The sequence below is a fragment of the Canis aureus genome, chromosome 22 (genome assembly GCF_053574225.1).
Source record: "Canis aureus isolate CA01 chromosome 22, VMU_Caureus_v.1.0, whole genome shotgun sequence".
Taxonomy (NCBI): Eukaryota; Metazoa; Chordata; class Mammalia; order Carnivora; family Canidae; genus Canis; species Canis aureus.
In genome coordinates, this window is record NC_135632.1 from 15024038 (window position 1) to 15038690 (window position 14653).

The 14653-nt window shown below is 38.7% G+C and overlaps 1 protein-coding gene across 2 annotated transcripts; it reads right to left on the bottom strand.

The window, feature by feature from the left end:
* Nucleotides 1-6940: 6940 nt before the first annotated feature.
* Nucleotides 6941-13608, bottom strand: RNF7 (ring finger protein 7). Of its 2 annotated transcripts, none has more exons than XM_077864894.1 (3): nucleotides 13339-13608; nucleotides 9437-9484; nucleotides 6941-7891 (listed from the first exon to the last, which is right to left on the bottom strand). In XM_077864894.1, exons 1-3 carry the CDS (start codon nucleotides 13504-13506, stop codon nucleotides 7835-7837), a joined length of 273 nt encoding a protein of 90 aa, XP_077721020.1. In that variant the 5' UTR covers nucleotides 13507-13608; the 3' UTR covers nucleotides 6941-7834. The 2 variants fall into 2 exon arrangements, with proteins under 2 accessions (XP_077721020.1, XP_077721019.1); XM_077864893.1 differs by having other exon boundaries at nucleotides 13332-13602.
* Between the last annotated feature and the right edge of the window lie 1045 nt (nucleotides 13609-14653).

Consider the following 14653-nt stretch of genomic DNA (forward strand, 5'->3'; position numbering starts at 1 on the left):
CAAACAACCTAATTCTTACAAGAATCATCACTGGAAACAAGATACCTTTTCTCAAAGCTACTCTCTAAGGTAGAGATCAGCAGTGGCAATACTGACCTATAATGATGGCTAATATTTATTGAGTGCTTCCTATGTTTCAGGCACTGTTCCAGGTAGTTAATGTGTATTAATTCTTTTAATCTTCATAGAAACCCTATGAAGTAGATAATATAGTTGTTCCCGTTTTAGTTGAGAAGATAGGGACAGAGAAGTTAAGGACTCGGTGCGGGATCACACAAGTAGTAAACGATGGAGTCAAGATTCCAAGCCAGGCTGAGTGACTCCTAAATTGCAGTCTTTCTACTATTCTATATCACAGCTACACTCACCCAAGGAAAGCTTGCAAGCAGTCAACTTAAGAAAAGCAGGTTCTGTTCTGCAAAAGAGGAACTTCCATACAAACGTTTGTCATGTTTTGTTATATTGTTCAAATTGTTCGATAAAAAATAGCTTAAACTTTCAAATATATTTGTACTTTAATTCTAATTTTCCTTATATTCAAACCAGCAAGATTTTTCCTTTAAATACATATTTTTTAAAACTGGGCTTACTGGGGCGCCTGGGTGGCTCAGTGGTTGAGCCTCTGCCTTTGGCTCAGGCCGTGGTCCTGCAGTCCCAGGATCAAGTCCCGCATCAGGCTCCCTGTAAGGAGCCTGCTTCTCCCTTTGCCTATGTCTCTGCCTCTCTCTCTCTCTCTGTCTCTCATGAATAAATAAATAAAATCTTTAAAAAATAGTTTAAAAAACTGGGCTTACTAAACTAAACATGGAAATTTTCTAATTTTCTTTTCAGAGCATTACCCTGAAAAGCTAGTCCTTGGGAATAACTTTAAAAAGCAAGAAAGCCTTTTTTTTTTTTAAAGATTTTATTTATTTATTCATGATAGTCACAGAGAGAGAGAGAGAGAGGCAGAGACACAGGGAGAGGGAGAAGCAGGCTCCATGCAGGGAGCCCGACGTGGGATTCGATCCTGGGTCTCCAGGATCGCGCCCCGGGCCAAAGGCAGGCGCTAAACCACTGCACCACCCAGGGATCCCCAAGAAAGCATTTTTTAAAAAGTTACCTTTCTTATTAGATGTCCACTACACTTCTAAAGGAACACGTAAGCTTTTTTCTGATCCTAAAATCTTCTACATTAGCTTCAATTAAATAAAACAATTTTGAGCTTATTCTTTAGGCCTAGAAGACTGCCAAGTGAATATTCACTAACCATGTCATTGAAATGTCCAACCATGCAACTAACATGTAAATCAAAAGATTGTATGTTGGTTTTGTTCAGAGCTTTACTAAGCATGATCCATCATTTGGGTGGGAAAGTTCTTACCATCAATGGAAATGCTCCCATGTTACAGAGACAACAACAGTCTACATTACTGCTGTCTATATGTAGTGATCACACACACACATACACACACAAACACACACACATTCATATATGTATCAGCCCACTTCTTTATGCCTTCTGGTGTAATTATGCTTAAGTATTTATTTATTTATTTATTTATTTATTTATTTTTTTGGGGATATGACCTTTATTGAGCTTATTATGCTTAAGTATTTAGATACTGAAATGCAAATAATTATAAATTCCTTTTATTTCTATTTTATATTACAATCAAGCTATTTTATATTATATATTTAGGTATTACTATTAAGTTATAATACATATTTTAATTATATGTGGAGACATTTATGAATTGCACTTCAGGATAGTAATGGGAAAATATTGTATAAAGGGTAATGGGTTTGGTGGGGTAGAATTTACTGATGTGGATGTCATCTGTAATGTAAGAATGCACCTTGCATTAATGTGAGAATGCACCTTGCATAGGTGGAAAATTAAATAGCCAAAGATGACAAACATATTTCCAATACACTAGTAAAATAAAATGCAACGTTGTTTAATCAAATGGAAAGTAAAATCTGTTCAATGCTTAACTTTTGCTTTGGTACTCAAAATTAATGTCACAGCATGTTCTTTCTGATGAAACAATATGTACTAAACTTTCAGATGGCTATGCAGATGAGCTGATATCATCCCAGGATGGGTAGGATCAGTGCTGCTTTGTCCCAGCCCTTCCTCTTCTACCCTCAGATGCTGATGTGTAGTAGAAACAGAGCTTTTGTTAGGCGGTGGGCCTGTGGTTTTGCTGTGTGGAAAATCTACTTATTACTACCACCCTTCACATTTCATTTATATAACTGTCATACTGACTAAAATAACTTGACATTCTTACTATTTCTCTCATCACTGCAAAGCCAAATATTTGATTTACATTTTATGAATACATCCTTTTAAAAACATCGGACAAAAAGCTACTCAAATAGTTCAATGACAGATATTCAAAAGGTCAAACATATTTGTGTGTTGAAATTAATTTTTTAATCTGTTATTTAATGTGCATGTGTTACATAACCAGGATCGTGAAAAACATGAAAGAAAAAATTCATTTCTAATCAATACCCAAATGTTTCAATATACTTTACAAAATCAGCCATATAAGCAGAGTTATTACATTAAATATGACCTGGAAAAGCATCTTCAATAACAGAACTTGAGAAAGGACATACACGCAAGCATGTGCATGCACATACCCCAAACTAAAAAGCCTAAATATAACTTTAAAGAAAAACTGAAAAAAAAAATTGGAAGTGTTGTCATTAATTTACAATAAAGAAAGATAAGCTGGATAAACTACACTCTTTCTAGCTTCTACTCAAAGCTGAAACATGGTGCCCCTAAAAATCTGAAACAAGGATCTTGGAATCTGTTAATATGTTACTAGGGTCAGTTCTCTTGACATTTCAGCTTTCTTGACTTTCAAATAAGAGCAGTAATAACCTATAATTCATAAGTGTGTTATAGGGATGCCTGGGTGGCCTAGTGGTTAAGCATCTGCCTTCAGCCCAGGGCGTGATCCTGGAGTCCTGGGATCGAGTCCTACATCGGGCTCCCTGCATGGAGCTTCCTTCTCTCTCTGCCTATGTCTCTGCCTCTCTCTCTCTATGTCTCTCATGAATAAATAAAATCTTTTTTTAAAAAAAGTGTGTTATAAATGCAAAATAGTCAAATCCATTTAGAAAACTTAAAAGTAAGGCATGATGTCTAAATTATGCACACTAAATGGAATTAAATATAAATTAATATAATTTATATGAACTCTTTCATGATTACTGTTTTAGTACCTTTATAGTAATGTATTTGTTAAATGTAGTTTTACTGACCTTACTGTAAATACCCAACTACTATGTAACTAGGACACTACTCCTTAGATTAAGTATACTGTTTGAACAAATATCTGCACATGTAATTTTTGTAAAGAATTATTATAGATATGATTTCTCAATGTCTACTACATGGTAAAGGGTGTCATTCTTCTCCATTCTTGGCTCCCCTTTCCTCAATCTTTCCATCCATTCATCCTTCCCATGTTACTTATTGTTTTTCTTCTAGAAACAGATATGTTTCAGTGGCTTTCTCATCAATTTATACTCACTCCACCAACTGAAAACTCTTTACTGTCATGTCTACAAATGTTAAGTTTTCTGATTGCTGCATAATGTATACACATTTTCTAGTTTCAGCTCCAGCAATTTCTTATATTTATATTTTAAAGACTTAATTTATTTATTTGACATAGAAAGAGTGCAAGCGGGGTAGTGGCAGAGGGAGAGGGAGAAGCAGGCTCCCTAAGCAGGGAGCCTGATGCAAGGCTTGATCCCAGGATCCCCCAGGATCATGACCTGAGCTGAAGGCAATCGCCCCAAACAACTGTGCCACCTAAGCACCCCTCCAGCATCTTCTTAAAATGAAAATATCCTTCAAGGAGATCACTTAACTGATTCTTTTATATACCTGAGAAAGGGGAACTGTGAGTTAAAAGCACATTAATGAATGGCTGTATACATGTGTCGTATTACACTTCCACATATATATACATACATGCACTTAAAGTAAGCCAAATCTAAGTTCAACAAATTTGAATAAAAATATGTCATTTTTTTGGGAGGGGGGAGGAGGAGTTTAAATGTAATCCTATTTTCCCATTGTGAGCCAGTATGTTTATAACTGCAGTAACTGGCTTTTGTGGAGATTTAAAAAAATTTCAGTCATTGCGAAAAAATGAATCCTGTTTTAAAAAAAACTAATACTCATTTTTTTTTCTAGATTTCAGAGAAAATAGTATGCTGGACTGTCTCCGTGGCAAATAAATTACTACTATGGAAAATTAAGGCTGATTACTAAGCTATCTGTATTGCTGCTCATTCATCTGTGAGAGAATAATTTCTGAGCTGCTTGACTAGCACATATCCTAAATCTTCCTCTTCATCTACAGAACATGTGCCTAAAACAGAATGGTCAATGTCAATATAAGTTTACTAGGAGGAAACAATGTGACTAATGACTTCCTCAGAGGAAAGAAAAATAGCAGTACAAATGCCAATTTTAAAAAAGCATTCAGGGGCACCTGGGTGGCTCAGTGGTTGAGCATGTCTTTGGCTTAGTTCATGATTCCGTGGTCCTGGGATCGAGCCCCCCATCAGGCTCCCTGCAGGGAGCCTGCTTCTCCCTCTGCCTATGTCTCTGCCTATGTCGCTGCCTCGCTGTGTCTCTTATGAATGAATACAAAAATCTTTAAAAATAAATAAATAAAATAAAAACACATTCAGGTTTTACCCTCCAATGTATTCATTTCAGATGCAATGTAACATCTCATTCAGTATTTTCTTAACATGTCTCAATAGTTAACATGGGCAATCAATCTTTGAAACAATACCAAATGGTAACAATAGATGTATCAGCTTCAATGTTTCTCTAAGCAATAGGTCCTATGGCAAGGAAAAAGCAATACTATCTATCTTTACTTATAATACATTGCACTTTATATTGTACTACATATAATTTACTACCTATAAAATTTACAAATCTGTACTAAAAGTGTAAAATCTATATTGTATAGTATACACAGTTCTATATTGCAAACCTTTGATGTGCTTACTCTAAATACTCTAAAGAAAAATGCAACGATACATCATGTTTAACAAATTTTGTCCATCTTTCACATTTAGTAAATTAAACATCTTTTATGATGCAATACTGTGTTTCCCTAGGTTGACTCTCATTGTTTTATTTTTATTTTCATTCTTCCCTTTATATTGATTCTTCCTTCAATTGAAAATCCCTGGAAAAATAAGTGTCTGTAGAATGTGCTGTGATATATGGTTTGGGGCAGAAGTAGTGGTTTGAAATTACATCTCTGTAGGGTGATTTCTCCAGTTTGGTCATTCTTCTAGGTCTTTACCTCCATATTTGCCCTCAAATCTGCTGACTTCTACAGTTTTAGTAGGTGTTCACTAAAGACATAGTTACCATATGTACTCATATAACCTTTTGAGAGTTTATCAGTTTGCCAGTAATACCAGTTTTCTGTAGTCAGTTTCCTGTAAGATATGATCATGTTCATCACATGGCTATTTCCTTAAAAAAATTATTAACATGATGTGTTACGTGCCAATTTAATGTTTGTTAAGGTTTGCCTAAGGCAAACAAAAATCTATTTTGAAGGTCTGAAGTATAAAAGATCATAGCTTGAGAAGCAATCAGCTAGAACATTCTAATATTCAATTTTTTATATATCAGTATTTTGGAAAAGATTCTGGTATGTATATACCAAGAATTTTTGGAGGCCTCAAAATGAGATGCTCAAAGTATGATTAAATTTTGGGATTTAATTTGTAATGTGTTTGGAATATGCTTAAACTGTTTTCCTTTTCTTATCCTCCTATCCTTCCTTACACAGATTTCATTAGATAAAATGTTCTATCCAGAGTAGTCTAAGAACTCTTCATTTCCATGGAATTGACAAGTTTTAATCTTTCCAGGACTTAATGCTATTTACTGATATGGGTAAGTGATTAGATAGAGAAAAGATACATGTCCTATGCTAAAGAATTCCAAATAACAGAATACTCTACCCTCAAAAGGTAGAAGCCTAACTCCTACTCCCTAAGTGTTACCTGCACTTAGTGACTTTCTCTCAAAGAATGCAGTATGAAAAGAGGGAAAGAGTAACTTTACAGGAAAGAAGTCTGACTGGGGTGCCTGGGTGGCTCAGATAAGCGTCCGACTCTCAGTTTCAGCTCAGGTTATGATCCCTGGGACCTGGGATGGATCCCAGCTTTGTGCTCTGTGCTCAAAACAGTCTGCTGGAGATTGTCTCCCTCTCCCTCTGCTCCTCCCCTGCTTGTGTGCTCTCTCTCTAAAACAAAGACAAATCTTAAAGCAAACAAACAAAAAAACCTTGACAATCCAGCCAAGTAATCTAGGTCAACATGAACTTTAAAAAATCATGTCAACAGTATTACTCTTGATATTGTATGATAAAAAGGTGCTTTACCCCCATATTGTAATTTTTTTCAGTAAATTGTGAAAAAAATACATAATAAAGCAATAATTTCCAAAGAAATCAGATTAATAGCCAATATGAAAGCCTATGAATTCTAGTTTTTAACATTCTTTTATGTATCTGCATTCCTTAGATAAGATTCAGAATGACAGACTACAAAAGTGAATGATAAAGATTTTAAGATTTTGGTTTTTAAAATTCATAGCTATTGTCTTTTTTTTTTTTTTTTGCTATCGTCTTTATTATGGAAAAATTCAAAATAAACTTGTGGCCCATAAACTGTTACAGAATTACTTTCATTAAATGTGAATGAGTTTGATAAAATTTAAGTATTTTCTCATACTTATGTTTCCAGGTAATACATTTAAATTTTTATTATTACCAATTAAGAGTGTATGAATATTTTTTCAAACTAAGTAAAATTCACTTGACATGTTAATTTATTAACATGAAGTTTAAGGTCATGCATAAAATTATAATAATGACAATTCAAATGACGTAAACAGAATAAACCATTTATTAAAACACCGTGTAATAAAATAAACTTTTTGATCCAATGTTACAGTGGTAAACATTTTTCCCTCATTAACATTCCACCTAAAACACAGTTTAATTATAGCATAATCTGACCAGAACTTGAAAATACTTCTGTTCTTTACCGCTCAATGATTGAACAGTGGGTATAGATTTAGGTTTTCTTGATGAACCAAAGACAAAGACAGAGGATGATAGCCTACGACAATCAAAATTCCATATGCCCAAAGGTTAAATTTTATTTACCCTGTTCACTGGTCCAAACTTAAAATTTTTTTTCTTTATATCAAATAAAGATTTCATGAATTACCCTCTCCCAGTCAAAAATAAATATCAGGAACAAATTAAGGATAAGAATTGGGTTTTAAACTGCACTTTATTTGTTATTATAACATTGTCTTTTTTCTTCTTTCTTTTTAACTGATCAACTATAAGCATGCAACAAGTTCTCTTCCAAATGGAACTGCTTCCACAACCCCTTGGATATCAGTAAGTAAATTATAAAGTCATTCAATTGGTAGCTCTCTCCTCCTTTAAAGCACTTCTAAGCAGTGTATGTGACACATACCACAGAGGTAGGAAAGACCATCTTTAATAAATTATCTTCTTAATTGTAGAGAATTTCTGAAAATAAAACTAACAAAATGCTAAACCATGCCTCTGATGAGTACCAAAAGACCACAGAGCCATCTCCTCCTGTTTGAAGAATTAGTTCCCTGGAGTGTTCTGGCACGTGGTAATGTGATCCACCAGGGCTCCAAACAAATGCACTAAGAGAGCCTTCCACCACTCTCATTTGCCGATTCTTTGGACCACCCAATCTTGCTGGCAGAGAGGGCAGCGATTGTTCTGTTTCACCCACAGGGACATGCAGCAGTTGTGAAAGGAATGATTACATTCTCCCCAGACCACTGAAAAAGGGGGAAAAAATACATATTTTAATTTAAATTACTGAATTCAAATTATAGATTATATTATGAATAATGTTTCATAATCTTGAATCAAGATGCTAATTGGTCAAAATTTTTCTATCTATAAAGAAATAAAACTTACCTGTGTAAATTATACTTAAGAAGTGAGATGAAGCGCTGTAATTAGGGGACTTTCATCATTGTTTAGAATCTGTGGGTGATGTAGGATGTGGGGTGACCCCCAGTCCCTACACAGCTCCACATGCTGTCTTCCTGAAGTTGGGAGATTAAAGGACTTGAGCTTTCCTTAGATCCCAGACCTTCTCAGTCATACACTGACCTGGAGACCTTTTGAGCTTTATTTCATTGAAAAATATCCTCCTGATTTTTATTTACCAAGATAATGAGTTTTAAATGTTCTCAGTTCATAGTAGTCTATTATAAATAGGTGACATGTTTCTAAACATTATCAGCTGTACATCTACCAAGTTATTTTCTAGAAGTGGCGATGAATTGTGTTAAGTCATCCATAAGCAGTGCAATTTCTCAGTGACAAATACATTAACTTTTCAAAGTGGCTGGCTGGAAAAAGGTCTTTCTGTGATCAAAGAAAGGTGCTCTGAACCTACAATTCCTGTTAATATTTTTTTAAACCAAGGGAAGTCACCCATTATCTGAAATACAATCTCAAATGCAGGCTTTATTCGTCCCTTGCTTGACCTATATGATAACAGAACAATGAAAAAAATAGGGAAAAAAACATGAAAAAAAACAAACAAACCATGTCTTTTTATGAAAATTAACTATAGGCAGTGGGAAGCAAGGGGAAATCATTCTAAGTGTTTCAGGACGAAGAAACAGGATTTGATAAATACTGCATAAATCATTGTTAAGAAGCTGTATGTAAACCATGCAAACACAAAGTACAACGTTATCCTTTCATCTTCAGAAAAGCTTTTATATATAGCGATCTAGAAGTGATGACCTCAAGAACCAGGACATAAAAACCTTTGAAGTGCTTAAAACGTTTAGCCTAAGACAACTTTTGTAGTCCCAAACTATTAGCAAAATTTAATAGATTTCCATATATAAGCTGTATTGGAAAAAATCTTGAGACTTAGAATTTTTTCTATGTTAGTTGAAAAGTTAAATACTGTATCATAAGAGTAGTGAAAACTGAAGTGCTTAATTAGAATAAAACCTTACTAAATCTGACCTTAACACAGATTTAAATGATGTTTTGGCAAAGTCCTTATTTTACAATTTTCTTAATAGAAAATAATGATTTCTTTTTTAATTATCATATTTATTATGCTCATGTCTGGAATATATAATCAATTCTTCTTAATTACAGGCAATAAAAGGACTTGCAGATTAATTCCATTAAGCCCTTTTGAGAACCAACACATTTTATATTAATAATGGATCACTGCTTTACAGTTTATTTTTGTGTATTGATAAAGTCAATCTTAATTGCAAATTCAAACATCCCCACTGAGAGAAAACCTTCAGTTGAAAAAGCAAGAGAATGAAATTACAACATACCAACACAATCCTCTTGTTTGTTTTCAGCTTGACATCTAAGACAGGCATCTAAAAGTAAACAAATAGCAATTCTCATTCTGATACACAGAATGCAATTTTTAAAACCCAGACACTTCAAAGTCAAATAAAAGCCCAAAGGGTTAGAGATGGAGATAAAAGACTCATTAATTTCTCATCTGAACATAACTGTTTAAAGATGAATAAAGTACAAGGCACCCTACTCATTTACTTATGACCAGGAGCAATTTCGTAAGGGTTACTGACCGTCTATTTTCACAAGCTCTGATGAAAAGATGTCCCCAAGGTGCATGCAACCACTAGAGAAAAATATGCCATACTCCATTATATATTAGAAGTTCATATAGGTTCACTGGGTGTGCTCACACAGATCAACCTTAGGGGCAGTTTATTTTCAAGATACCATTTTAAGTAAGCCATGCATATACATTGGTATTTGCTTATACATACATAAAGAACTCTAGAAGAATACCCAAGTAACTAATAAAAAAGTTTACCAGAGGGGATGGGATGGGAGTTTTCACTGTGTATTCTCTTAAAATTGTGGCTTCTATGACTGTATGATCTATATAAAATTTAAAATAAAATTAAATTTTAAAGAACCTCTTAAATACTAAGTTCTCTCTCTCTCTCTCTTTTTTTTAAGAAAATGCTCTCTCTACAAATATGTCTGAATCCAAAGCATTTATCCAACAATGACAAAGTATTTTAATAACTTACTTGGCAGTGAATTCTAGGAATGAGAACCTAAAAGGTACACTAGAAGTTTTCAGAATTCATTCTGTACTGCTATATTTGCTTGATGAAAGAGGTAATATAGAATATTTTAGGGACCAATAAAATGGATTCATTCACTAGCTGGAAAGAGAAGTCCAAGATGGGCAAAAGGAAGTTCAAACCAATAGGGAAAAAAAAAGTTCCTAACATAAATTGGAGAAAAAGAATTCTGTAAAAATAGATACACGGTGGAGTTGAAGCCTGCTCCTCTTCTTACACTGGATTATGTATGCTCAGGCATTTGTTTGCTCCTCTCTGCATGCTCTTACCCTAAAAAAACACACCACCCTGGCCTCTTCGGTGTGGATTAAAAACAACCACTGCCTCCTGAGGCTTTCTTCAATCCCACAATTACTGAGTATCTACTCTGTATAAAGAGTTATGCACTGGGGACACCAAAATGACGGAGTCTGGGTCCCTGGTCTCACCAGGAAATGGGGAGGTAGGCAGGCAAACAACTAAATATCATAAGGATCATGATATAAGGGTGAAGACATGGCTCTGGTTCTGTGTAATCACAGAATTATAGTCTGTGATCCCAACTACCTCTTTCACAAATTAGGAAAACAAGACTCCAAAAGGTATGTCAAATGTCCAAGTTAACATAAATAGCCACGAAGGGTTACTCTGGCTCTTTATAATTCAACAGTACTAGCAAACCTATTTTCCTCTTCAACAATTGCTCACTGTGTCATCTGCTCCTTTCAGAATGAAGGGAGAAGAGTGGAAATCAAAGAAGAGAGTGTTAACCACATCAGAACAGGCTGACAGGCAAATTTTGGATCAAGAAGTCATAATGAATCATTTAGGTGATTTATGAATTTGAAATATTAAGGAGATGGAATTAAGTGGGCTCTTTTGCAGAATCTAGAAATTTCTGGATTATGATTTTGATTGAGCTTTGATTAGACTCATCAAAACCCAACCTAAGAGTGAAAAACAACAAAACCCAACCTAAATCTATAAAAATTCATAGTTTTAGATAAAGAAAATTCTTTCCATGATATTCCTAAGATCTAAAACAGAACATTTTTAAGGAGTACAATTACAGCAATACCTTTTAGAATGATGCTACTAGGGTAAGGCTTAGGAAGTCTGAAAAACTTCCTTCTGTTGTCACCTGGCCACTAAAATGGATTTTAACACCTCATAAACAAAATACAGAGGTCTAGTCCAGAATACTTTCCTTAACTCAAAGGACAGCTGTTGTAAATCTGCAAAATTAATCCACAGTCAGAATACTTGCTATAATTAGAAGGTTACTATGAATGTCAACCATTTATAGCCCATATTCTGACTTACTCTAAATATGCCAGTACAGTTTATTTGTTGCAGTATTTCAACCATTACTTTGAATTCTGCATTTCTACTTACAAATCTAAAATCTTTCTTTGGGGAGAAATATAAAAAAACACTTTCTGGAACACTTTCTTTTTAACTAAAGGAAATTTAAAGGATAAAACATTAAGCAAAGTTTGCTATGCAAAAGAACAAAAAATTAAGTTGCCTGGATAAGTTAATGATGCCATTCAAACTGGAAATTATGATAGTTTAAGTAACCGAGGCATAAGGGAGTGGTAATGCAGACCAATAAACTGGGTGCTTTTAAGACCTAATATGCAAAATAAGTGGATCGTGTCTGAAATCAAGTTCTTTCAAAAGTAAAAAATATCGTTCCAATTTTAGCATAGGTACTGCCCAAGCGGGCACTCAAAAGTAAAAAATAAACAATATTTGAATCCTATTGTCATAAATACTCTCTGAAACAAGATTTTATGAATAAAAAACAAGTGTGCTTAAAAAGAGTGGAAACTGAGATTCTCTCCATTCTAGCAGGTTTTAATGTCATCCCTTGAGAGAGCAATTCTGTTTATTTTTCTCCAATTCTCTCATTTTTCAGAGCAGGACACGAAGTTTTCAAACTACAGAACCTCAGTTTTTCCCACCTACCCCTAAGAAACACGAAGATCCTCTCTCCGTGTTTTGATTGTTCTATTAAAAAAATAAAAATAAAAAAATAACTTGCATTTAGGTAGCATTGTCTTTTGCAAGGTGGTTTGAGGTCTTAAAAAAAAAAAAAAACAGAGAGCATATAAAACGTAACAGGATGAAGCTGCTCTGAAAGGTCTCGTTTGGCCCAGTGTTTTCATTTGGAAGTATCACAGAAAAGAAGTCGAGACTTGATTTGTGCAAGAGGGCTCTCCATAAAGGTCTGACTCGGAGCAGGGCAGGATCGTTGTTTTTTGTTTTTCTTCAGGAAATGGCATCCTATGATAGGGAGGGGCCAGAAGGAGATGGAAGCTTTATGTTTCTGAATAAGAGGGCATCCACTCTTCCATTCCTGAGAACCTTCAATATTTTATTTTATTTTATTTAAATGTTATTTATTTATTCATGAGAGAGAGAGAGAGAGAGAGAGAGAGAGAGAGGCAGAGACACAGGCAGAGGGAGAAGCAGCTCCCTGCGGGGAGCCCGACGCGGGACTCGATCCCGGGTCTCCAGGGTCACGCCCCGGCCTCCGGGGTCACGCCCCGGGCTGCCCCACGTCCTTGAACCACCCTGTGTCTCTCCGAGGCCCCACCGCGGCGCGGGCAGGTCCGCAGGCCTGCGCAACAGCAGTTCGCCAACCCAGACACGCGACGGCTGCCGCGCCTCCCGCCGCTGCGGGGCGGACTGAGGGGTCGCGCCGGTGGGAGCGGCCTCCAGAGCATCACCCCGGCGGGTCATCGCTGCCGTTAAGGTGCCCTTACTCGCCCGGGGCCTTTCACGCCGACCCCTCCGCGCCTGGCTTTCAAGAGCTGGAGCTCGCCGCACAAACCTAAGTGGCTTCTCTTCGCTGCCATCAAATGACCCAGTTTTAGTTCTTCGGCCACACCCTTTCTCTACCTGGAATTACATCAATTCCTCCGCTCGCTGCCCGCGTCCCTCCCGGGCAGCCCCGCTCCCGGCGCCCGGCGCCCCCGAGCCCCAGCGGCGGCCCCCGCGCCCCGCCCCGCTCCTCCCGCCCCGGGTCTCGCCGAGCCTGCTTCCCCCGGCTGCCCCCGCCGAGTCGGCCCCGCGGAGGCCGTGGCGCGGCCCGGGCCTCGCGTGCAGCGCTTACCCATCACCTGGACCCTGCAGATGGCGCACGTATCGCACTCCACGTCCCAGCTCCACATGGCCACCGCATTCCACTTCTTGAGAGAGAACATCTTGTCGCCTCCGGACTTGGAGCCTGCGCTCCCGGAGTGAGAGGACACGGCGCAGGGCTCCTCGCCGTCTTCCACGTCGGCCATGGCGGCGGCGCGGAGCCGGCAGCCGAGACGTTAAATCGGGGGAGGCGGGCGGCTATGGCGGCTCCGCGGGGCCGCCCGGCGGGCCAGAGCGCCCCCTGCAGGCCGCGGACCCCGGCGGCGCCTACGAGCCGGGCCGCCTCGATTGGCCGGCGCGGCCCAGTGACGTCACTGACGCCAGCGCCCGGCCGCTCGTCGCCCCGCCCCGCCCCCGGCCCGCGGGGGCCTCCCGGAGGGCGAGGCCTGCGGGGCGACTGCGCGCGAAGCCTGGGTGCCCGCGGCCCCGAGCGCCCTGCGCAGGCCCCGGGAGACCTGCCGTGTGCCTGCCGTGTGCCTCCCGGGAGCTCAGCGCCCTCACAGGCCTCTCGTTCGTGGCACCGCCGCCACCCGCGTGTGGACCCCGCCGGAGCGGGGACCGCGTCTTCGCCCTCGGCGCCTCGTCCTCCGTATGCAGGAGACGTTTGCCTCCAGGTCTTCCGACAAACCTGGTTCAGCGGTTCTCAGACTTTCGGGGCTCAGCACCCCGATATAGTCTGTCTGCTTTTTAAGAAGCTTAAATCAACGGGCAGCCCGGTGGCTCAGCGGTTTGGCGCCGCCTTCGACCCAGGTCGTGACCCTGGAGACCCGGGATCGGGATCGAGTCCCACGTCGGGCTCCCTGCATGGAGCCTGCTTCTCCCTCTGCCTGGGTCCCTGCCCAACCCCCCTCTGTCGCTCATGAATAAATACATAAAATCTTTTTAAAAATTTGAGGGGAGGATTGAAATGCATCCATTTAAAAGTAACGGTAACAGGGGCGCCTGGGTGGCTCAGTGGTTGAGCGTTTGCCTTTGGCTCAGGTCGTGATCCTCGGATCCGGGATCGAGTCCCACATCCTTGCAGGGAGCCTGCTTCTTCCTCTGTCTATGTCTCTGCCTCTCTCTGCCTCTAATAAATAAGTAAAATCTCTCTCTAAAAAAAAAAAAAAAAAAAAAAAACTAATAGTAATCATCTCATTACAAGTTATTAGAGGGATGGTGCCCATATAATGTAGCTTCTGGAAAACGCTCTCATAAAGAGGGAAAAGAGGGAGAATAGCTCTGAATCCTGGCATGCAAATAGTTTTGACCCGCTGGTCGCCTGCAAGGATGCCACGGACGCAGGGGTCCATG